Below are 22,795 nucleotides of genomic sequence, written 5' to 3' on the forward strand. Positions count from 1 at the left end.
CACAAATAACACGGATCACATTTTGTCAAGTTCACCCCCCTGACAATCAAAGTATTGACAGCAGGTGTGTGTGTGTCTCTGTACTCACGCTGGCTGTGTGTACGAAGTGACAGGTCCAGTAGTATCTGGGACTGAGCACCCCTGAGAGACCGGCCCCTTCGGGCAACAGAACCTCCTACAGGACAAACACACATTCTGATATTACACACATACCTTGAGTGTAATTTAGACAAAACCAGTATACAAAAACAACTGGAGAGTCTAATACAATAACAATGAACATTAAACACAACAGTTTAAAAGGCTGCTAGTAGCTTGAATGGTAAATGGACACCAACAAGTTGTTTTTAAGGGACTCACGGTGAATGTTATTCCCTTTCTGGTCTCCAGTCCATGCTTAGTAAAGTGACTTACAGTATCTCACAAAAGTGAGTACACCCCTCACATTTTTGTAAATATTTGAGTATATGTTTTCATGTGACAACACTGAAGAAATGACACTTTGATACAATGTAAAGTAGTGAGTGTACAGCTTGAATAACAGTGCAAATTTGCTGCCCCCTCAAAATAACACAACACACAGCCATTAATGTGTAAACACCTAAGTGAAAATGTCCAAATTGGGCCCAAAGTGTCAATATTTTGTGTGGCCACCATAATTTTCCAGCACTGCCTTAACCCTCTTGGGCATGGAGTTCACCAGAGCTTCACAGGTTCCCACTAGAGTCCTCTTCCACTCCATGACAATATCACAGAGCTGGTGGATGTTTTGAGGAAGCCCCACAGATGCTCAATAGGGTTTAGGTCTGGAGACATGCTTGACCAGTCCAGTGTTTGGGGTCGTTATCATGTTGGGATACTGCCCTGCGGCCCAGTCTCCGAAGGGAGGGGATCATGCTCTGCTTCAGTTATGTCACTTTACATGTTGGCATTCATGGTTCCCCCAATGAACTGTAGTTCCCCAGTGCCGGCAGCACTCATGCAGCCCCAGACCATGACACTCCCACCACCATGCTTGACTGTAAGTTTATCTTGGTCTCATCAGACCACAGGACATGGTTCCAGTAATCCATGTCCTTAGTCTGCTTGTCTTCAGCAAACTGCAGGCTTTCTTGTGCATTATCTTTAGAAGAGGCTTCCTTCTGGGACAACAGCCATGCAGACCAATTTGATGCAGTGTGCACCCCTTCAACCTCTGCAGCAATGCTGGCAGCACTCATACGTCTATTTCCCAAAGACCATGGCGAGGTCTGTTCTGAGTGGAACCTGTCCTGTTAAACCGCTGTATGGTCTGGGTCACCATACTGCAGCTCAGTTTCAGGGTCTCTGCAATCTTCTTATAGCCTAGGCCATCTTTATTTAGAGCAACACTTCCAGTGACCAGTATGAGTATAACACCAAATTTAACACACCTGCTCCCCCTTCACACCTGAGACCTTGTAACACTAATGAGTCACATGACACCAGGGAGGGAAAAATGGCTAATTGGGCCCAATTTGGACATTTTCACTTAGGGGTGTACTCACATTTGTTGCCAGCGATTTACCCATTAATGGCTGTGTGTTGAGTTATTTTGAGGAGGCAGCAAATTTACACTGTTATACAAGCTGTACACTCACTGCTTTACATTGTAGCAAAGTGTCATTTCTTCAGTGTTGTCACATGAAAAGATATAATCAAATATTTACAAAAATGTGAGTGGTGTACTCACTTCTGTGAGATACTGTAGCTCAGTGTTTACAGCACTGGTCTCTTAAACCTGGGGTGGTGAGTCCAACTCCCACTGGGACCCACGGGGGTAAGTGTTGGGGTATACACCACACCTGCCCCATCAAGCATCATGGGAGAAGAACGGGGTGACCACTTGGACTGCCCCTAAGTTTCCAGCTCTCCCTGCACCCCCACTGCCACACATTCCCTCACACAGGTGTATGTGTGACAGAAAGTGTTTGATGGAGGAGGGGAGCAAGCATGATGATGAGATTGTATGAGAGAGACAATGGGTTTTGTGAACGTGTGTATGTGTGTGTGTGTGTGTTCTCAGCAGACCGCTCCATGCAATCGGCTGACATTCACCCTGACAGCTGTGAACTTTTCACAGCAGCAGTTGACAGGACTGTCTGTGTGTGTGTGTGTTTCTGTGTGTGTGTTTTTGAAAGGGGAGGGCTACCAAGTCAGGCCAAAACCAGAGGGATGTATCTGACTGTATTGGTGTAAGTGTGTGTTGGCACTGGTAGGTTTCTGCCTATTCTCCCATCATCACCTGATCATGCGTGCTGAAGGTCAGACCTGTCTGTGGGCTGAAACCCCACCAGAGGTAATTACAACACACATACACCTCTGTATAATGATGTATTCACAGCTCAGTGTGACTATGTATATGTCAACATTATAAGAGTATCGGTGTCTGCCTTGATGGCTTTTCTGTTTACATGAACATCGTCCCAAACCAAACAATGTGATACCATCACCAGTGGGGGCGCTATCCATGGACAATATATTTTTCATTTGTCCACGTGTCACAGCAAACTAATCAAAACAAATCGAACCATTCCGGATGCTAGGATTACCATAGATGCTTTGCAGCACTGAGCTCTTGTCTGCTGTCTTGGTGGGTGGAACTCGGGCCACAGGCTTGGTCCTACTCCTAATAGGGGAGTGGTCAGGAAAAACTGGCCTTTCCCAGAGCAGCTGGAGCAGGAGGGAGGTGGCCTCAGATGATTCCACCCCTTTTGCCGAACCAAGAGCCTGCCTCAGTCTTCTTCGCACAAGGAACCTAAGTGCAAACACAAAGAGCACGGTACGTGGGACGGGCCTTTATTGGTTCAAAAGGTTCAGTTCTGGGCCTGCCACACTGTAGCAGTGATACCTAAAAACATACTTGAGGGGAAAGTACCCAGGACAGGGCATGTTTGAAGATTTTAGTAGAAAAAGCTTATTGCATTCATAGTATAATTAAATCGGTTCCTGAATCTGCACGCAAGCACGCACGCACATGCACGCACGCACACAGGGGGCCAGGAACTGAGGGCTTTACGATGTGGCCCAGCAAACACTGAAGGAACGGCTGCTGGTAGCTATTAGAATGGAGCGCTTGAACTTTTAGCCTCTTGTTAAAATACTGAGTGGGCCCCAGATTATATCCCCTGTCTCTCCCACCTCCCCCAGCTCTCTCCCCCGTCATGGAGGTGTTGATGGTACGAAGGCAGGCGGCCAGACCGCGGAGGCCGATGGTGGCGTCACTGTGTGTACGTTTCCGTGTGTGTGTGTGTGTGGGGGGGGGGGGTTGGGATGGGTAGGTATGTATGGGGCACCTCCCGCCACACTCTCAGGGTTAACGGAAAACGCTACTGTGGAGTACACCCCCCAACCATGTCCACAAGCTCTGTACATGGCAGTACATTCAGTGCAGTCTTAGAGCTCTGTACATGGCAGTACATTCAGTGCAGGCTTAGAGCTCTGTGCATGGCAGTACATTCAGTGCAGGCTTAGAGCTCTGTGCATGGCAGTACATTCAGTGCAGGCTTAGAGCTCTGTGCATGGCAGTACATTCAGTGCAGGCTTAGAGCTCTGTGCATGGCAGTACATTCAGTGCAGGCTTAGAGCTCTGTGCATGGCAGTACATTCAGTGCAGGCTTAGAGCTCTGTGCATGGCAGTAAATTCAGTGCAGGCTTAGAGCTCTGTACATATAAATGGACAGTAGTAAGTGAAATGTAAACGGACAGAATAAATAAATGGGAAGCCATTCCTTGTTAGGCTTGAGCGTTACCTCCTCCAGGCTCGTTGGATAGTGCAGGCAGCCTGATCTGGATCCCCCTCTCTGGGCTTGCTGCTGCTGGAGCACTGTGAATGTGTGGTTGTATGTGGGGTGACCTTAGTGCGATTCTTGCTGGAGGAGGAGCTATGGTCTGTAGCAGGGTGTGTCAGTTTTTTGGGGCTGTTTGTAGTGGTATGTGTGTTTTTCTTGTTTCTGGTGGGAGTGTGGTCTGTAGCATGGTCTGTAGTGTGGTCCTTGTTTCTGGGAATGGGCGTGGTGATGGGTGTGTCTCTCTTCCTTCTAGGAGGGCATTTCTTGGTGCCTGGGGCTTGGTGGTCCACTGTGGTGCAGGGAGATGTGTGTGTGTTGGCTGTAGTGTGTGTGGTAGAGGGAGATGTGTGTGTGTTGGCTCTAGTGTGTGTGGTAGAGGGAGATGTGTGTGTGTTGGCTCTAGTGTGTGTGGTAGAGGGAGATGTGTGTGTGTTGGCTGTAGTGTGTGTGGTAGAGGGAGATGTGTGTGTGTTGGCTGTAGTGTGTGTGGTAGAGGGAGATGTGTGTGTGTTGGCTGTAGTGTGTGTGGTAGAGGGAGATGTGTGTGTGTTGGCTGTAGTGTGTGTGGTAGAGGGAGATGTGTGTGTGTTGGCTGTAGTGTATGTGGTAGAGGGAGATGTGTGTGCGTTGGCTGTAGTGTGTGTGGTAGAGGTAGATTGTGTGTTAGGAGTTTGACTGTTTGCAGAGATGCGTTTCTGGGTCCTGCGTGTGTTGGGGGGTCTGGGTTTGGGGCTAGGGGATCGTCTGCAGCCTGTGGGTGACAGACGTTCCTTGACCCTAGAACCCTGGGATACAGGGTCAGAGGTCACCACAGGGTCAGGGTAATTAGATGGCGCTGAGTCAGTCCCTCTCTTGGAAGATCTGCTACTGTGTGCTATGAAAGAGAGGAAAGTTAAGAGACTGAAGAAACGTGTGTGCATTTGTCTGTGTGTCTGTGACCTTACCTCTGTGTTTTGACTCCTCTTTTCTCTTGGTGTGTTCTACCTTTGGGGCTGTCTTATCACCACCCCCAGCCTCTCTCTCACACACTGACAGCTCCTTCATAGTCTCAGCCAATGAAAGCTGCTCCTTCTCAGCTCGTGCCAGTAACATCCTCTGCTTCTCAGTTCGGGCCAATGAGATTTGCTGCTCCGCCTCTCGTCTTCGCTGCTCCTCTTCACGTTTCCTGAGTGACATTATGACACGTCTCAAACCCCTCCCACACACACAGACCTTAATCCTATTTCTAGCAGTACCTCAGAGTCCTATGAGAACCCTAACGCTGAACAAACCCTAACGGTAACATCCAAAACTAACCCTGACAGTGGTCTAGTGTTGCCCAGCGCTCTGAGCCACTGCCTCTGCTGCACATATACTGCCGAAGCATGGGTTTGAACCCAGCATATCGCTCTTTCAGCATAAACTCTGTCTTTCACCCCTTTCCTGTCCAATGAAGCATAAATTGTGTGAGAAAAAAACCCTCCAAAACTAAAACATCTGGACATTCCAAACAAAATGTCCCGGACATTCCAAACTAAAAGACCTGGACATTACAAACTAAAAGACCTGGACATTACAAACTAAAAGACCTGGACATTACAAACTAAAAGACCTGGACATTACAAACAGACAAATTCCTTTTAGTAATCCAACCATAACAGCCGTCCCTGCACACAGACCCTTACAGACCACCCGTACAAACAGAGTAGAATTAAAAGAGGACGATGTGAGAGCGAGAGAGAGAGACAGGAAGAAGATGTATGTGGGTGCATGGCTGACAGGGAGAAAGATGGATATGGCGAGAGTGTGACTGTTGCTACACGGGCAGAGGGAATGACAGAGAGGCGGACAGAGAGAGACAGATCACAGAAGCCGTCACCGTGCCAACATGGATGGAGACGTTGACGGAGCAGGGACAGAGGGCGGTGTCCTACTTGGCTGCGTCCTTGCGTAGCAGCTCGTGCCTCATCAGCAGCTGTTTCCGGTCGGTGAAGGCCTTGCGGACGGTGTATCCCTTATACACAGCTTGGATGGAGGCGGCCGCGATGTCCTGGATGGCTGCTATGGACAGAGCTCCGTGCTCCAGCATGTACTGGGTCACCTCGCTGTGCTCCCTGAGGAGGGCGTAGTCCAGGGGTGTGTACCTACACACACACACACACACACGCCGTCAACACACAAAACCAACACCGAGACACAGTAGGGTGGCGGAGTGTGAACGTGTTGGTAGCGCCCACCTCTCCTCGTTGTGCTCCATGTGGTTGGGGAAGGCACCGCAGCTCAACAGCAGCTTCACGGCGTCCAGATAACCATTGTTACATGACCAGTGGAGAGCTGTCCTGCCCTGAGCACACGCACACACACATACACACACACACACACACACACACACACGCACATTATCACTGGAACCACGGAGAGCATGCCTAAGGCCGAGTTCAAAACTCTGGAAAGAAATGAGGTGAAGTCGTGACGTCTGTGAGGCGAGGTGAGGAGTGGGAGAGCTTGTGGGTTTTTCCAGCATTTCCCGCTTGGAATTCGGTGCCTGGTGACCATGAGCACTTAGCTCTTTTTACCCCACCCCCGACTTGCCAGTTGTCTTGAAAGCACCAACGTCATAGGTCTGAGATTTCCGAGTTCCCAGCGCAGAGTTAAATTTTTTTTTTTACAGCATATGCATGTAATTATACGTGCGTGTGTGTGTGTGTGTGGGTGTGTATGCGTGCGTGCATACTTCTTTGTCTTGTATATTGGGGTCAGCGTTGTTCTCCATGAGTACACCCATACAGGTGATGTATCCTCCATAAGCGGCACACTGGAGAGGAGTCCTGCCAGCCTGGTCCTGGACGTTAGGACTGATGCCGTTCTCCATCAGCAACTGCCAGCACCGAACACCCACATTAACACGCCAGCTTACCATGCACAAGGCTTCTTCAAACACACACACACACTTCTAACTGATCGCAGTTGGTTAGTCACATAAACCGTTAAGCAGATGTCATTGAGGCAGCAGTGACATTCTCTCTCTGCAGTAGAAACAATAACCACCCCCCCCCCCCTGATTTTTTTCCAATAAAAGTCTACAAATAGAAGAAACAAATCCAAATTCTAAACTGAGTCTCCGTATACGAAGGCATTGTGGTTAAATGGAGTGTTTAGGTGTGCCATTCAGCAGGGTGTCGAGATGAAACGGTCACCTGGCAGACCTCCGCGTTGCCCCCCAGAGCGGCCCAGTGCAGAGCAGTGTGTCCGTCCACATCCACCAGGTCCACACGAGCACCGCCTGCAAGACAATATGGCATCTTCTTCACCATACTAAGCCCACCCTGATCCACCAGGCACTAGGGCACTGTGGTGTTAGTATGGTCCCGTACGGCTCCGGTGCGTGGTCGATTCCCGGGGCCACCAATACAAACGTGTGCACACCTGATGACATCCCTTCAGAGTAGAGGGTCTGATAAACAGCAAATGTCATAAAGAGTGACGGCCGTTCCCGATCGTTGTAGCTACGGATTCAGAGAAATCTGACCTAGTGCAGGATCAACTACTGGCTTCTGTTCTCTGAATGGTTCAAACAGTCCACCAAGGGACTGAGAATTACCTTTCTAATAAAACAGAAACTGGAGGGCTTTTGGCCGTCCCACAGGAGAACTGATCCTGGCACCCCAAGCAACCCCTCCCCATTGTCCCAAAACGACTCAAACCACTTAAAGAGCATTGATGATATCTCCACAGCCCTCACCCACGCTTGTCTTCTGTACACTAATGTTTTTGACTTATTTTCTTCACCCGCCTCTTATCTGATGGCTGCCTTGTTTTGTAGGGTGTACTCACTCTGACTGGGCTGTGTGCTTCACCTGTCTGTCTTAACATTCTGGGGGGGGGGGGGACGACGACGACACTGCGTACCTCTGATGAGTGTCAGGATGACATCACGGTGTCCCATCTCGCAGGCTCGGAACAGAGGTGTGTGTTTCATCACATCCAGACTGTCCACCATAGCCCCTCTTTCCAACAGCAGCCTCACTGTACTCACGTGACCTGACAGGGCGGATGCATGGAGCGCTGCAACACACACACACACACACACTTTGTCAGATGAAACCTTCAGTTGTGCTCAGGTGTTTTATGATGTCAGTCCATTTTCTAATCACTTGTCCATCGATCTACTAGAGTGACTAAATCTTAACCTCATTAGCATTGCACACTACATTATTTGCATATTTAAACAGCTCATTTGCATATGCCCACATAAATTGTAACCGTTGAGCAGGAAGTGGGGGCATTGCCATGGTGAATATTACTCCAATCAGCCCACGAGGCAGAGCAGGGGACAAAGGATGGCGTTTTCATCTTGGGTTTGTGTGTGTGTGTGTGTGTCTGTCTGAGATGTTCACTTGTTTTGGAATTTTATCAGTGTAAGTTGTGTTGACAAGTCTCTCTCCCCACGCGTCTCTCTCACTTGCCTGCTTTCTGTGATTCCCCTGACATCTTGGCTGTGCTGGGGAATCCCCAGGTCATCACAGACACAGCCAATCTGCCACCTACGTCACCTCGCCAGGTCATCACAGACACAGCCAATCTGCCACCTACGTCACCTCCAGCGCCTCAACATTCCTCAACACACCCTGTATCAATCCGAAGCTGAGAGGGAGGTCTATTCAATCCCTGCGTGCCAAACCCATTACCCAGAGTTCCTCACCAGTGCCTCCGTACTTGTCTGACGTGTTGATGTCGATGTGAGGCGTGAGCGTCAGCATGGTGCGGATCACTTCATTACTTCCCTTCCCAGCGGCCCACATGAACGCCGTGCGGCCCTCCAGGTCTGGGTCATCCTTCACTGAGGGGTGGGACAGAAACACCCCCACCGTCTCCTACACGCACGCGCGTACACACACACACACACACACACACACACACACACACACACACCAACGCAAACACCTGGATTCCAATCATTGAAATAACTTGAAATCTGTGTGAGTGTGCGCGTGCGTGCGTGTGTCCACGTACAGCGTAGTTGCTTTGCGCTCCGTAGTGAAGAGGCGTGGCCCCCTGGCTGTCTGATGGGATGGTACCAGAGGTGTTCCTCTCCAGAAGCAGGTGCACTATCCTGGCATGTCCTGAAACACACAGCAGGCCCCGCCCTCAGAGCCCCTGAATCCACTGCGGTGTGGCGGTGTGGGTGTGTCATGACCGGGGTTGACCCCTGGACTCACCCAGCAGAGCGGCCCAGTGCAGCGGGGTCCTGAACAGGTTGTCGTAGGCCGTGACGCTGCAGCCTTCATACGACGTCAGCACCTCCACCACCGCCTCATTACCGTCGGCAACGGCAAAGTGCAGCGGCGTGCGTCCCTCGTAGTCCTGCCAGTTCAACAGGGACTCGGTCGGGGCTGCCTCCTACACACACACACACAGTATGTACACACACACAATAGTGTGTGTGCCAGGATGACATTTTCTGGACACACCGCAGGTGTGTGTGTGTTCTGGTCAGTACCAGTATACAGCAAAAGGTGTGTGTGTGGGTGTTCGGGTCAGTACCAGTATACAGCGGACGGTGTGTGTGTGTGTTCGGGTCAGTACCAGTATACAGCGGACGGTGTGTGTGGCGGTGTGCTCCTGGCTGTGGGCAGCCCAATGCAGGGGGATCTTGCCCTCGCTGTCTGGGATGCCGATGTTGGAGTCGTGTTTGATGAGCAGTCTGACATGCTCCGGCCTGTTATAGAACGCTGACCAGTGGAGGGCCGTCTGCTGTGAGGAGGGGCAGGGCACACAAAGCCTGCATTGACCACTCAACAATGACACTATGTTATAACAGAGGCAACCACTCCTGGATGGGCCTTAGAGAGCTATTCTGGGCTGTATTGAAACCAGGGTCATCTGACATGCTGATGATGCATATTGGATTATTACAAAACTAACAGACATAGATAACATATCAGCATTACAGACAGAGCAGGACTGTGTGTGTGTGTGTGTGTGCGCACATGTAGAATGTATTTGGCCCAACCGTCTGCCTTTAAAAATCAGGACAAAGCCGTATATTGTCATTCCACTGTATGTGTGTGTGTTGGTCTATCCATGGATCGCTCAGAGCTCCGTGTGAGCTCTAATTCAGTCAATGAAATCACAGATCCGGGGCAGTTCTGTAACAAGCACGTTTGAGGAAATGAGTCCTCAGCTCTGTAGACGGCGTGTTTGTGTGTCACCTTGTTCTTGTCCTGTGTGTCCACCTCTCCAGGGCCGATGTGTTTGAGGAGGAGGGCCAGTGGTTTGGGGGAGGGGTGGCGGGTTGCCAGGTGAAGGGGTGTCATATCTTCTAGATCCTTCTGCAGCCAATCAGCACGATTACACAGAAGGAGCTTCAGGAACCGCACATTCCCCTGGAGCATGCACACACATTTTTTTTTTTATATATATATATATATATATATATATATATACACACACACACACACACACACACAGTTGATGATGTTGAGGACCCTTGACTCCCACAGATTGTACCTCAATCATTTGTCTTGATGTTAGTCAAGACCTATAAGAATCAACTTATGAGAATGCGCACACACACACACACACACACACTCTTTGATCCAGTTCCCTAATCATCCATCTGTCCTTTACTATTGCTTCTCAGACCCTCTATCTTATCCTCCCACCTTCTCTCTCCTAACTCTCCTCTCTTCTTTTACTCTCTTCCTCTTCCCTCCCTCCCTCCCCTCCTCTCTATTTGCCTTCCAGCCTAACCGTCTGACAGATCTATCTACTGAGTGAGCGTGCATGCGTATGTGTGAGCATTTCAGAAATGATGTGTGTGTGTGTGTGTTTGTATAATCATATGTATGTGTGTGGGTACGTGTGGTCCATCCTCCCTATTCTCAGTCCAATTAGATCAGTAATCCCAGACCTCTGTCCCTGTCTCAGCTAGATATTGATCAAGTGTCAGAGAGAGAGGGCCTCACATCACCCCAAACACATACACAATCGGAGTGTGTTTGTGCGTGTGTGTAAAAGCCAGAGTGTGTGTGTGTGTATAAGCCCCCCACCACCCTGCCCCGGCTCTGACTGAAACCCCATAGAACAAGGCCATATATAGACACAGCCCAGAATCTGGTTCAGAATTGCAGCCCTGAGGGCATGTCTATTTCTCACCACCGGGGGGCACTGCCTTCTCGGCTAAGCCACCAGTAGGATGAGACCTAGGCTACAGAACACCTGTAGTGTCCAGCCCTGGAGTCAGTCTCCTAGAGGTTCACTATGTGCTGCTCTGGGTATTACTGGTATTCTACTGGTTAACTTCAGTGTTCCTGCTGGTGTTGCAGTGCACCCAGTGGACCTTCTGTGCAGCCAGGTGCAGGGCAGTGCGCTGGCTGTGGTCTGCCTTGTTGACAGAGGCCCCGGCCTTCAGCAGCGTCTCGGCACAGTCCAGCCGGTCAGCCAGGACGCAGTACATCAGGGGGGTGCGCCCAAACTGGTCCTCGCGGTCACGCAGAGAGGGATCCGCTGCGTTCACACGGGGGGGGGGGGGGGGGGGGGGGGGGTCAGAGGTTAAAGGTCAACGGTCCAGGGCTACAGGGATCTCAGTGCATGCGTGTCTAGTACCTGTGACGAGTCTGACGAGGGCACTCCGGTCTCCATTGACGGCAGCTGCATGGACCTGGGAGCCCAGAGGAGCAGGTCCTGACGCTGGAGTGTCAGAAGCCTAAAACAGACAGTGCAGTCAGAACCATGTACTTCTATTACATTTACTTATCCCTTATTTTTGCTGGGACCAAATGTCTCGTTCTGCAGATGAGCGCCGCATCAAAACAATTATTAAACAACAGAAAATATGGGGAGCACCCGCCACAGATAAAAACATTGAACACGCAATTCATGACACTCAAACACATTCTTCCTGGAAATGTTCCTCTATAATCCTTTTGAATTGTGCAAAAAGGCACCAATTCTTTCGTTTTCAAATGATCTTGGAATTTACTAAAAATGGAAGCTGCAGACAAACTAAAAGCTTGTCTACCTAACTCCGTGGGGATTGCAGGTTTCTATTGGGTTAGCCATCCCTGAGACCGTGTTTGATAGTTTGTACTTCTGTATGTCAGCAGAGAAGTAATGCGTGGTGGTAATTTATGCCGGAGTACTTTAAAAACTAAAATATATAAATGCATAGATCTGTGTTTTTTAGAGCCTACTTTAGGATACTGAGAACAATGATGTGCTGAAACAATCACCTGTAATAAAGCGTAATGCACATTAATAAACACATTAATAAATAATTTTTATCATAGGTGCACTTCAACTGTGCGAGATAGAATCTAAAACCAAAATCACATTGTATGATTTTTAAATAATTTATTTGCATTTTATTGCATGACATAAGTATTTGATCACCTACCAACCAGTAAGAATTCCGGCTCTCACAGACATGTTTGTTTTTCTTTAAAAAGCCCTCCTGTTCTCCACTCATTACCTGTATTAACTGCACGTGTTTGAACTTGTTACCTGTATAAAAGACACCTGTCCACACACTCAATCAAACAGACTCCAACCTCTCCACAATGGCCAAGACCAGAGAGCTGTGTAAGGACATCAGGGATAAAATTTGAACACCTGCACAAGGCTGGGATGGGCTACAGGACAATAGGCAAGCAGCTTGGTGAGGAGGCAACAACTGTTGGGGCAATTATTGGAAAATGGAAGAAGTTCAAGATGACGGTCAATCTCCCTCGGTCTGGGGCTCCATGCAAGATCTCACCTGGTGGGGCATCAATGAGCATGAGGAAGGTGAGGGATCAGCCCAGAACTACATGGCAGGACCTGGTCAATGACCTGAAGAGAGCTGGGACCACAGTCTCAAAGAAAACCATTAGTAACACACTACGCCGTCATGGATTAAAATCCTGCAGCGCACGTAAGGTCCCCCTGCTCAAGCCAGCGCATGTCCAGGCCCGTCTGAAGTTTACCAATGACCATCTGGATGATCCAGAGGAGGAATGGGAGAAGGTCATGTGGTCTGACGGGACAAAAATATTGCATTTTGGTCTAAACTCCACTCGCCGTGTTTGGAGGAAGAAGAAGGATGAGTACAAGCCCAAGAACACCATCCCAACCGTGAAGCATAATTCTTTGGGGATGCTTTTCTGCAAAGGGGACAGGACGACTGCACCGTATTGAGGGGAGGATGGATGGGGACATGTATCGCAAGATCTTCCCTCAGTAAGAGCAATGAAGATGGGTCGTGGCTGGGTCTTCCAGCATAACAATGACCCGAAACACGCAGTCAGGGCAACTAAGGAGTGGCTCCGTAAGAAGCATCTCAAGGTCCTGGATTGGTCAAGCCAGTCTCCAGACCTGAACCCAATAGAAAATCTTTGGAGGGAGCTGAAAGTCCGTATTGCCCAGCGACAGCCCCAAAACCTGAAGGATCTGGAGAAGGTCTGTATGGAGGAGTGGGCCAAAATCCCTGCTGCAGTGTGTGCAAACCTCATCAAGAACTACAGGAAACGTATGATCTCTGTAATTGCAAACAAAGGTTTCTGTACCAAATATTAAGTTCTGCTTTTCTGATGTATCAAATACTTACTGTATGTCATGCAATAAAATGCAAATTAATTACTTAAATCATACGTGATTTTCTGGATAATCTTTTCAGATTCCATCACTCACAGTTGAGGAGTACCTATGATAAAAATGACAGACTTCTACATGCTTTATAAGTGGGAAAACCTGCAAAGTGGGCAGTGTATTAAATTCTTGTTCTCCCCACTGTATAGTACAGTCAGAGCCTTATATAGCACATGGCTACTTCAGAACCTTCACCTTTTATTGCTGTAACCACTGGAGGGGCAACTTGGCCTTGTGCTTAGGGTCATTGTCGTGCTAGAAAGTCCAAGAGTGTCCCATGCGCAGATTTCGTGCAGAAGAATGCAAATTGTCTGCCAGTATTTTCTGATAACATGCTGCATTCATCTTGCCATACATTTTCACACGATTCCCTGTGCCTTTAGAGCTCACACCCCCCCAAAACACCAGTGAGCCACCCCCATTCTTCACAGTGGGGATGGTATTCTGTTCACTATAGGCCTTGTTGACCCATCTCCAAACATAGCGCTTATGTTTGTGGCCATGAATCTCTATTTTGGTCTCGTCACTCCAAATTACAGTGTGCCAGAAGCTGTGAGGTGTTTTAAGGTGTTTCCGGGTATATTGTAGCCAGGCTTTTTTGTGGCATTTGTGCAGTAAAGGCTTCTTTCTGGCAACTCAACCATGCAGCTCATTTCTGTTCAAGTATTGTCGTATTGTGCTCCTTGAAACAACCACACCGTCTTTTTCCAAAGCAGCCAGTATTTATCCTGAGGTTACCTGTGGGTTTTTCTTTGTATCCCGAACAATTCTTCTGGCAGTTTTGGCTGAAATCTTTCTTGGTCTACCTGACCTTGGCTTGGTATCAAGAGATCCCCGAAGTGATTGAACAGTACTGACTGGCATTTGCAAGGCTTTGGATATCTTTTTTCCATCTTTATAAATTTCCATTACCTTGTTCCGCAGGGTCTTTTGACCCCCAAGGCTCAGTATCTAGCCTGCTCAGTGCATCCACGTGAGAGCTAACAAACTCATTGCAATTTAAAAAGCCACAGGTGAGGCTTTTTAAATTCACCTTTAATTGCCATTTTAACCTGTGTGTCTTTAACAAGGCCAAACATTCAAGGGTATGTAAACTTCTGATCAGGGCCATTTGGGTGATTTCTGTTATCATTATGATTTTAAAAAGGAGCCAAACAACTATGTGATAATAAATGTCTTCATATGATCACTATCCTTAAATAAAATACATTTTTTTGCATGATCGATCATATTTTCAAAATCAATGCCTACATTTCAAAATTACGGCCAGGGCATGCACAAACTTATGAGCATAACTGTATATGAAACAGTCAGAACCTCAAATACAGTTGGGAGAACAAGTATTTCATACACTACTGATTTTGCAGGTTTTCCCACTTACAAAGCATGTAGAAGTCTGTAATTTTTATCATAGGTACTCTTCAACTGTGAGTGATGGAATCTAAAACAAAAATCCAGAAAATCACATTGTATGATTTTTAAGTAATTAATTTGCATTTTATTGCATGACATAAGTATTTGATACATCAGGAAAGCAGAACTTAATATTTGGTACAGAAATCTTTGTTTGCAAATACAGAGATCATGTTTCCTGTAGTTCTTGACCAGGTTTGCACACACTGCAGCAGGGATTTTGGCCCACTCCTCCATACAGACCTTCTCCAGATCCTTCAGGTTTTGGGGCTGTCGTTGGGCAATACGGACTTTCAGCTCCCTCCAAAAATGTTCTATTGGGTTCAGGTCTGGAGACTGGCTAGGTCACTCCAGGACCTTGAGATGCTTCTTACGAAGCCACTCCTTAGTTGCCCTGGCTGTGTGTTTTGGGTCGTTGTCATGCTGGAAGACCCAGCCACGACCCATCTTCAATGCTCTTACTGAGGGAAGGAGGTTGTTGGCCAAGATCTTGTGATACATGGTCCCATCCATCCTCCCCTCAATACGGTGCAGTCGTCCTGTCCCCTTTGCAGAAAAGCATCCCCAAAGAATGATGTTTCCACCTCCATGCTTCACGGTTGGGATGGTGTTCTTGGGGTTGTACTCATCCTTCTTCTTCCTCCAAACACGGCGAGTGGAGTTTAGACCAAAATGCTATATTTTTGTCCCGTCAGACCACATGACCTTCTCCCATTCCTCCTCTGGATCATCCAGATGGTCATTGGTAAACTTCAGACGGGCCTGGACATGCGCTGGCTTGAGCAGGGGGACCTTGCTTGTGCTGCAGGATTTTAATCCATGACGGCGTTGTGTGTTACTAATGGTTTTCTTTGAGACTGTGGTCCCAGCTCTCTTCAGGTCATTGACCAGGTCCTGCCGTGTAGTTCTGGGCTGATCCCTCACCTTCCTCATGATCATTGATGCCCCACCAGGTGAGATCTTGCATGGAGCCCCAGACCAAGGCAGATTGACCATCATCTTGAACTTCGTCCATTTTCTAATAATTGCACCAACAGTCGTTGCCTTCTCACCAAGCTCCTTGCCTATTGTCCTGTAGCCCACCCCAGCCTTGTCTACAATTTTATCCCTGATGTCCTTACACAGCTCTCTGGTCTTGGCCATTGTGGAGAGGTTGGAGTCTGTTTGATTGAGTGTGTGGACAGGTGTCTTTTATACAGGTAACAAGTTCAAACACGTGCAGTTAATACAGGTAAAGAGTGGAGAACAGGAGGGCTTCTTAAAGAAAAACTAACATGTCTGTGAGAGCTAGAATTCTTACTTTTTGGTAGATGATCAAATACTTATGCCATGCAATAAAATGATATAATTAAAATAATAATTATTATTATTTAAAATCATACAATGTGATTTTCTGAATTTTTGTTTTAGATTCCATCTGTCACAGTTGAAGTGTACCTATGATAAAAATGACAGACCTCTATATGCTTTGTAAGTAGGAAAACCTGCAAAATCGGCAATTACTTGTTCTCCCCACTGTAGTACAGTCAGAGCCTAAGACACACTGAACTGGACATCCATATGAACTGGACATGCAGGTAAGCAGTTTATTTGCTAAGTTTGTGTGTGTGCATGTGTGTGTGCATGCGTGCGTGCTTTTGCGCGTGTGTGCGTAAGCCCCTGCAGCAGTGGGGGTTAAATCTCTTCCTGCCCTCACTTAACCAGACAGGAAGCAGCTGGGGGTCATCCTGACAGGGGGGGTGGGGTGTGGCTTCTCTGCTCATGTCTTATTCATAACTCATCAATACTGCAGAATGGCTGTGTGTGTGTGTGTGTGTGTGAGTGTATGTGTGTGTGTGTGTGTGTGTGTGTGTGTGTGTGTGTGTGTGTGTGTGTGTGTGTGTGTGTGTCTGTGTAAGTGTTGACAGGTAGCTCAGGGGGGTCCAATGTGAAAATCTATTTCTGCCCCTAAACAATTAAACTCATAAACATGAGAAGACACCTTAAAGACAGGCATCATTGATGCTGGATGGAAATGTAAAAGTGGCTTTATGCAGTCAAATATTTATTGCATTAAAACTGCAGTTAAGTGGATGGTGCATTTTTGCTATAACTTTCTATTCCAGGGAAACTGTACCAGCCCGTGTACTGTGAGCTTGTGACAGACAGGAGAACTGCGGCCTGTTCAGCCTTCACGGCACCCTCCTTGTAAAGTGCAGTCACTGCGTGCCGCACGGTAATTACCCATGATGCAAAGCGCTTTCTCACGCTCTGCCAAGTAGCCCTGCTACAACACAGGGGGTTAAGGAGGCGAGTGTGTGGGATATATGATGTGTGTCTGTAGTTTACTCTGTGTGTGTGTCATATCGTGGGAAGTGATTTTCCATGAAAGAGTTTTTATGGGGGCTTTACTGGGATCCACCACAAACTCCCCTAATTTCCTTAGATAAAAAACACACACATTCTCCAAGCATACACAGTCAGTAAACTGATACAAGCCTACATACACACCACTGATACTTAATGAATGTTAACCAATAACACATGATGGTCCTGATGCCATCTGGCAGCACCTTCAAACAAACATCATATTAAGAACCCTAATGTCCCCCTGTGACTGCTACTAAATACACCTCCACCCATCTCATTCCCTACACACACCTCCTCCTCCTCCTTACACACACCTCCACCCATCTCATTCCCTACACACACCTCCTCCTCCTCCTTACACACACCTCCACCCATCTCATTCCCTACACACACCTCCACCTCCTCTCTACACACACCTCCACCCATCTAATTCCCTACACACACATCCTCCTCCTTACACACACCTCCATCCCTCATCCTTCTCCCTACACACACCTCCACCCCTCTCATTCCCTACACACACATCCTCCTCCTCCCTACACACCTCCACCTCCACCTCCTCCTCCTCCTTACACACACCTCCACCCATCTCATTCCCTACACACACCTCCACCTCCTTACACACACCTCCACCCATCTAATTCCCTACACACACCTCCACCTCCTTACACACACCTCCATCCCTCATCCTTCTCCCTACACACACCTCCACCCCTCTCATTCCCTACACACACATCCTCCTCCTCCCTACACACACCTCCACCTCCACCTCCTCCTCCTCCCTACACACACCTCCACCCCTCTCATTCCCTACACACACATCCTCCTCCTCCCTACACACACCTCCACCTCCTCCCTACACACACCTCAACCTCCTCCCTACACACACCTCCACCTCCTCCCTACACACACCTCAACCTCCTCCCTACACACACCTCCACCTCCTCCCTACGCACACCTCCACCCCTCTCATTCCCTACACAATTGAATTCCTACCATCATTCATCAGTGGCACCGAAGAGTCAACCTGCATATTAAAATTGAAACTAGGAACACTGGGGAAAGCATCGACCAGGTTTACAGACCCTGTCATTATCCAGGCTTAGTCTTTATTCATATTCTGGCTCATATTGGAGGATTTCAATGCAACAGAAACCCTGCACAACCTTTCAGAGACACTGCGGGAGCATCAGACAGAGTACACACACACACACAATACACACATGCAGCATACACAGTTTTAGGAGGGACAGGGAACACACTAGACCTCTGCTGGGATAGACTGAATAGATACCGCTGATTCACAAACAGGGAATCAAAGTGTGTTTGTGTGTGCTCATGTGTGTTTACGTGCGCGTGCGTGTGTGTGTGTGTGTGTGTGTGTGTGTGTGTGTGTGTGTGTGTGTGTGTAGGCGTCTGGTTTTGATGGAGGATAGAGCTCGGGCATGCTGGGTAAGCTGTGGGGAGCAGAGCCTGAAGCCTTTCTAGCTGTTTTTCCATTTTGGTGACACACACACACTTGTACAAACACACACATGAGCACACACTTAGATTCAGAGGATAAAACTGTAATGGCATGGAGTGTTTGTAATGTGTATGGGGGATAAAATACTTCTGGGCCTGCCAACAGCCTACAGTCCCAATGTCCTCCCCCCGCCCTAAAACCCTCTCCTGCTCCGTTTCTTCCCCTCATTACCTTCAGCCCTGGATAACCACAACAGAAAAAGGACACGAATGTAAAAACATTAAAGCCCATCATACTCTTGGTAAGAGACCCACCTGCAGGCTGTGCGCATGTGTGGAAATGCCTTAATAATAACCCTGGAAAGTGATCAAGTGGTCAAGGGGATGTTTATTTGTTAGGAGGTTAATTGAAGTGTCCTCTTCTCCCTGAAAGCCAACTTTCATCAAGGGTATTCATTTCTATCTTTCAAAGGAAGAATTTTGAAATCATCCACACCACCGACATGCTAGTCAATGTGGTAAGGACCATTTGATTTCATCCTAGCGCAATTCAATTCACTTTGCTCACCTCCTCTCACTTACCTTTGAACTTCTCTGTAGTTTTGATAGACAGGTAAAAAGGCAAGAAGAGGAGCATTGTTAGCCTATAGGGACTCCCTGCCTTGTCCCTCAGTGTCTAGGACAATTCCTAGATCACCCCCGGGGACCAATGAGCTGCTCTCACTCAGCTGGAGGCTGGGCTGTGTGAAGCAGTAGAGCCAATTGGAAGGGAGAGATAGCAGAGTGACACCCAGTGCTTCTAATTTTCATCATTACCTATGATGTACCCCGACAAATGAGCCCCCAAGGCCAGGAGCCAATCACTAGGGAGTGTAATGCAATTAGGCGGGACAATAGCTGTCAATCACACAATCACATCACCACTGGGGTCAGATAGTTAGGCCTGTGGCTAACAAAGCAGTCCGGAGTCACACACACACACACACCAGCCTTCTCAAGGGGATTCCCAGCCCTAGACTTCCTGAGGCAGAGAGACTGTGCACAACAGGGAGTGTGTATGTGCGTGGTGAGGCATTGTGGGCAGAAGGGCTGGTTTACTCTTCCTCTCCTGTGGGGTGAGGAGAGAGGAGAAAGGGGGGAGGGGGTGGGGGGTGAGTGGTGTGAGGTTGCTCTAGGGACACTGAGATTGACTGTGTTCTCTCCAAGGGCTTACACTGGAGTTAGAGTGAATGTTTGTGTGTGTGTGTGTGTGTGTGTGTGTGTGTTCTGAGTGCTGGCGTCCATTGGGGCTAGGTGTTGTTTATGCTTCCAGCTTGAGAGCTCAGAGAATAGCACAGGGGTGAAACGGTTTGGAGGATGAAGAGGAGGGACGAGGAGTACGGGTGAAGAGGAGGGATAAAGAAGAGGGATGAAGATGTGGGTTGATGGGGAACAAGAGGGGTTATGGGGGAACAATAAGGGGGTTAGCAGGGCTAAGAAGATGTTTGAAGGTGTTATTCCGGTTCACATCAAACTACACAACACCCTCTTCTCGGAGGAACTCATCAAATAACTCACCAGCGCCACCATAATCATAGACTTAGTTTGTAGAAATACGCATCATTTTGACTGGCATGTTATCGAGCCTCTGTTAATATCTGATCTTTTATTTGTGTTTCTACAGGCTTATCTCTGTCTCATTAGCTAGTGATATTATACCAGAACATTCCACTGAGTCAATACCATTCAGCATCACAGGACACTAATCTCAGACAGTGTGTGTGTATTTTTGATCATGTAGTCAAAGTGTGCGGTGGTGCCCTGTGTTTATGAGTCGGTGTGTAGGTGTGAGGTGCGTGTGTCTAATCTAGATCTCTACGAGCAGGTCGATGTCCCTCTGACTGGCAGTCGGTCAGCTGTATCGGAGATTAATCAGAGCCTCCACATCAATAACGCCCCGGCTGTGTCTCCTATGACACCCTTATTTAACAGGCAGTGCACTACTTTTGACAAGCACTAAGGGTGGAGCCCTAAGTTTCCCAGTGTATCAGAAATAAGGGACTATCTGCCTAACACCATTAGCTATGAGAACAGACCTGTGACACCCACCCATGACATCATTAATATGACGGGCCGGAGAATGAGATCAACAAACCTGTCTTATGCCACAGTGATTTTTGTTGAAGGGCATTTCTTTAATTACTGTTCTGTTTATTGTCGTGTTGACCATCTTGACTATAATCATTACTACTTTGAAGATGTTATATTCTAAATTAATCATTATTTCTGGATTATGCTTTGGCAAATCTAAATTTTTACGTATTGGAAATAAACCTTTTTTTTTTTATTGGGAGTAAGATAGGGAAAGAGAGAAAAAACAAGATTCATATTAAGAGATCTGCCCTGGGACTTGACACTCCCTTCACTGCCCTGCCCCCCCCCCCTCTTAGAGTCTAATTGGCTAAAACTGTGATCTAATTAAATGTCCAATTAGAGTGCAGAGAGCCATGCCTGCCGGCGAATCAGAGCACAGGGACATTAACAGCTGAAAAAACAAACAAGAAATCAATGAGAGAGAAAAAAATAGATTGAGAAAGATGGAGATGAAAATAAAAGAGGGGAAGGGAGATTTTAAAAAGATGGAGATAGAGAAAAAAGCGAGCGAAGGGGAAATGGGTTTTCTGTTTTCTGTTCTTTTCAGTGTAGATGCGATTTTAATGTGCGAGTACAGCACCGTACTGAGGTGACAATGAGCATAAACCAAGTTGGTACAGACTAGAAAGTCTGCTTTTAAATCATTATTAATAGAGCAACTATAGCAGTTAGCAGGCACACAAACAAACACAAAAAATCTGTCACCATCTGTGAGTTGCTGACACACTGTGAACCCCCTATGGACAGCTTTACTGCATCAAATATTAATGCTGGGATTCAATTCAAGACTCAATCTACTTAAGAATTATACAGCACACAGTTACATTCCCTCTTACACAAAGGACCAATTAGACATGAGTAGTGTGTTAATGTGGGGTTACATTAGAATTCATCATTGAGAGTGTTTATGCACTGGTTTGTTTGTGTACTGTATGTGTATTGTACTCTTACCATGGTAGTGCTAAGGGGACGCCTCAGCAGATGTTACCCAGCTCAGTGCATCCTCCACGGGCTTGGCTCCGGGACCAGGTCTCCTGCCTGCCCTGATCTTGGACCCTACTGCGAGGGATAGAGGATCACTCACACACTGACACCTGCCCACCTGCTCACACCCACGTTGCCAAAACAAAGAGCAACCCTGCCAGCTCTATGCCAACTACCGTTGTGCTCTACGGTAGATATGGTGAATGGGAAGGGCAAAGCAGGAAATTGACAAAAACAGATATACACTCCATGTCTCTCTATGCCCCAGTTATCTTTAATGTCTTTCCCACTTGCTACCCATACACCAGAAGCCAAGAATGCATACTGTAGAGTTTTACGATTTTATCAAGCAGTGCCTGCTACCTTATTGCTACAATTACGGTAGTAACTATGAAATACATCTATAGTATGTAACAACACTGTATTATCTCAGTAGTTTTAGCATCTGTTTCGACAAATGTACGGATTTACACATTCTACAGTAACCACTGTAAAAACAAAAATAACAAGTAGCTAAAAAAACGCAAACAGCTCAAGAGTAAAATCGACTTCAATCTGAATATAGTGGCTGCCTTTCGTCAGACAAAAAGAAGAGCAAAGTTGTCTTGTTACAAACTAATGACAAAGAAAATACAATTCCACTTACTAGCTGTGTATTGAGTTTAATAGTTAGCTAGCATTGTAGCCATTGCTAAACATGATGCAACTTACCTTACTCACTTAGAAATCACAGAATAATAATAGCTACAGAAATTTGCATTAAAAAAATGTAAATAATAAGAATGTCCTTGTCTTTATGATAGTTATTTATTCTTATGTTTAGTATCTGCCTGTCTGTCTGTCTCTATACAAAAGTTTTGTCCCAGTTGATGCTGTGTCCAACTACCAAACATCTGGACTGGTTCGCCAAAAACGTTAAGAAACTACAACTCCCGTTTAACTCAACAGTCTCTCCTAGAAATACGAAATATTTGTAGTTTTCTGCCTTCTCCGTAGTCATTGCTCCACATCATTACAAAACTATGACTCCCATCAAC

The 22,795-nt window shown here is 47.3% G+C and overlaps 1 protein-coding gene across 1 annotated transcript in view; it reads right to left on the reverse strand.

The window, feature by feature from the left end:
• The window catches only part of invs (inversin), a 23,656-nt gene extending 865 nt beyond the window's left edge, over window positions 1-22,791 (reverse strand). The window contains exons 1-19 of the mRNA XM_034288765.1: window positions 22,470-22,791; window positions 21,726-21,833; window positions 11,397-11,496; window positions 11,131-11,297; window positions 10,001-10,174; window positions 9,375-9,542; window positions 9,008-9,188; window positions 8,802-8,911; window positions 8,491-8,662; window positions 7,698-7,853; window positions 6,986-7,071; window positions 6,523-6,666; window positions 6,026-6,132; window positions 5,723-5,932; window positions 4,754-4,974; window positions 4,391-4,683; window positions 3,771-4,177; window positions 2,571-2,776; window positions 89-175 (exon numbers count right to left, since the gene is read on the reverse strand). Of these exons, the coding sequence (XP_034144656.1) occupies window positions 89-175; window positions 2,571-2,776; window positions 3,771-4,177; window positions 4,391-4,683; window positions 4,754-4,974; window positions 5,723-5,932; window positions 6,026-6,132; window positions 6,523-6,666; window positions 6,986-7,071; window positions 7,698-7,853; window positions 8,491-8,662; window positions 8,802-8,911; window positions 9,008-9,188; window positions 9,375-9,542; window positions 10,001-10,174; window positions 11,131-11,297; window positions 11,397-11,496; window positions 21,726-21,728 (2,992 nt within the window). The 5' untranslated portion in view covers window positions 21,729-21,833; window positions 22,470-22,791. The remainder of the gene's footprint in view (window positions 1-88; window positions 176-2,570; window positions 2,777-3,770; window positions 4,178-4,390; window positions 4,684-4,753; window positions 4,975-5,722; window positions 5,933-6,025; window positions 6,133-6,522; window positions 6,667-6,985; window positions 7,072-7,697; window positions 7,854-8,490; window positions 8,663-8,801; window positions 8,912-9,007; window positions 9,189-9,374; window positions 9,543-10,000; window positions 10,175-11,130; window positions 11,298-11,396; window positions 11,497-21,725; window positions 21,834-22,469) is intronic.
• Between the last annotated feature and the right edge of the window lie 4 nt (window positions 22,792-22,795).

This window comes from Esox lucius, chromosome 20 (assembly GCF_011004845.1).
Source record: "Esox lucius isolate fEsoLuc1 chromosome 20, fEsoLuc1.pri, whole genome shotgun sequence".
Taxonomy (NCBI): domain Eukaryota; kingdom Metazoa; phylum Chordata; class Actinopteri; order Esociformes; family Esocidae; genus Esox; species Esox lucius.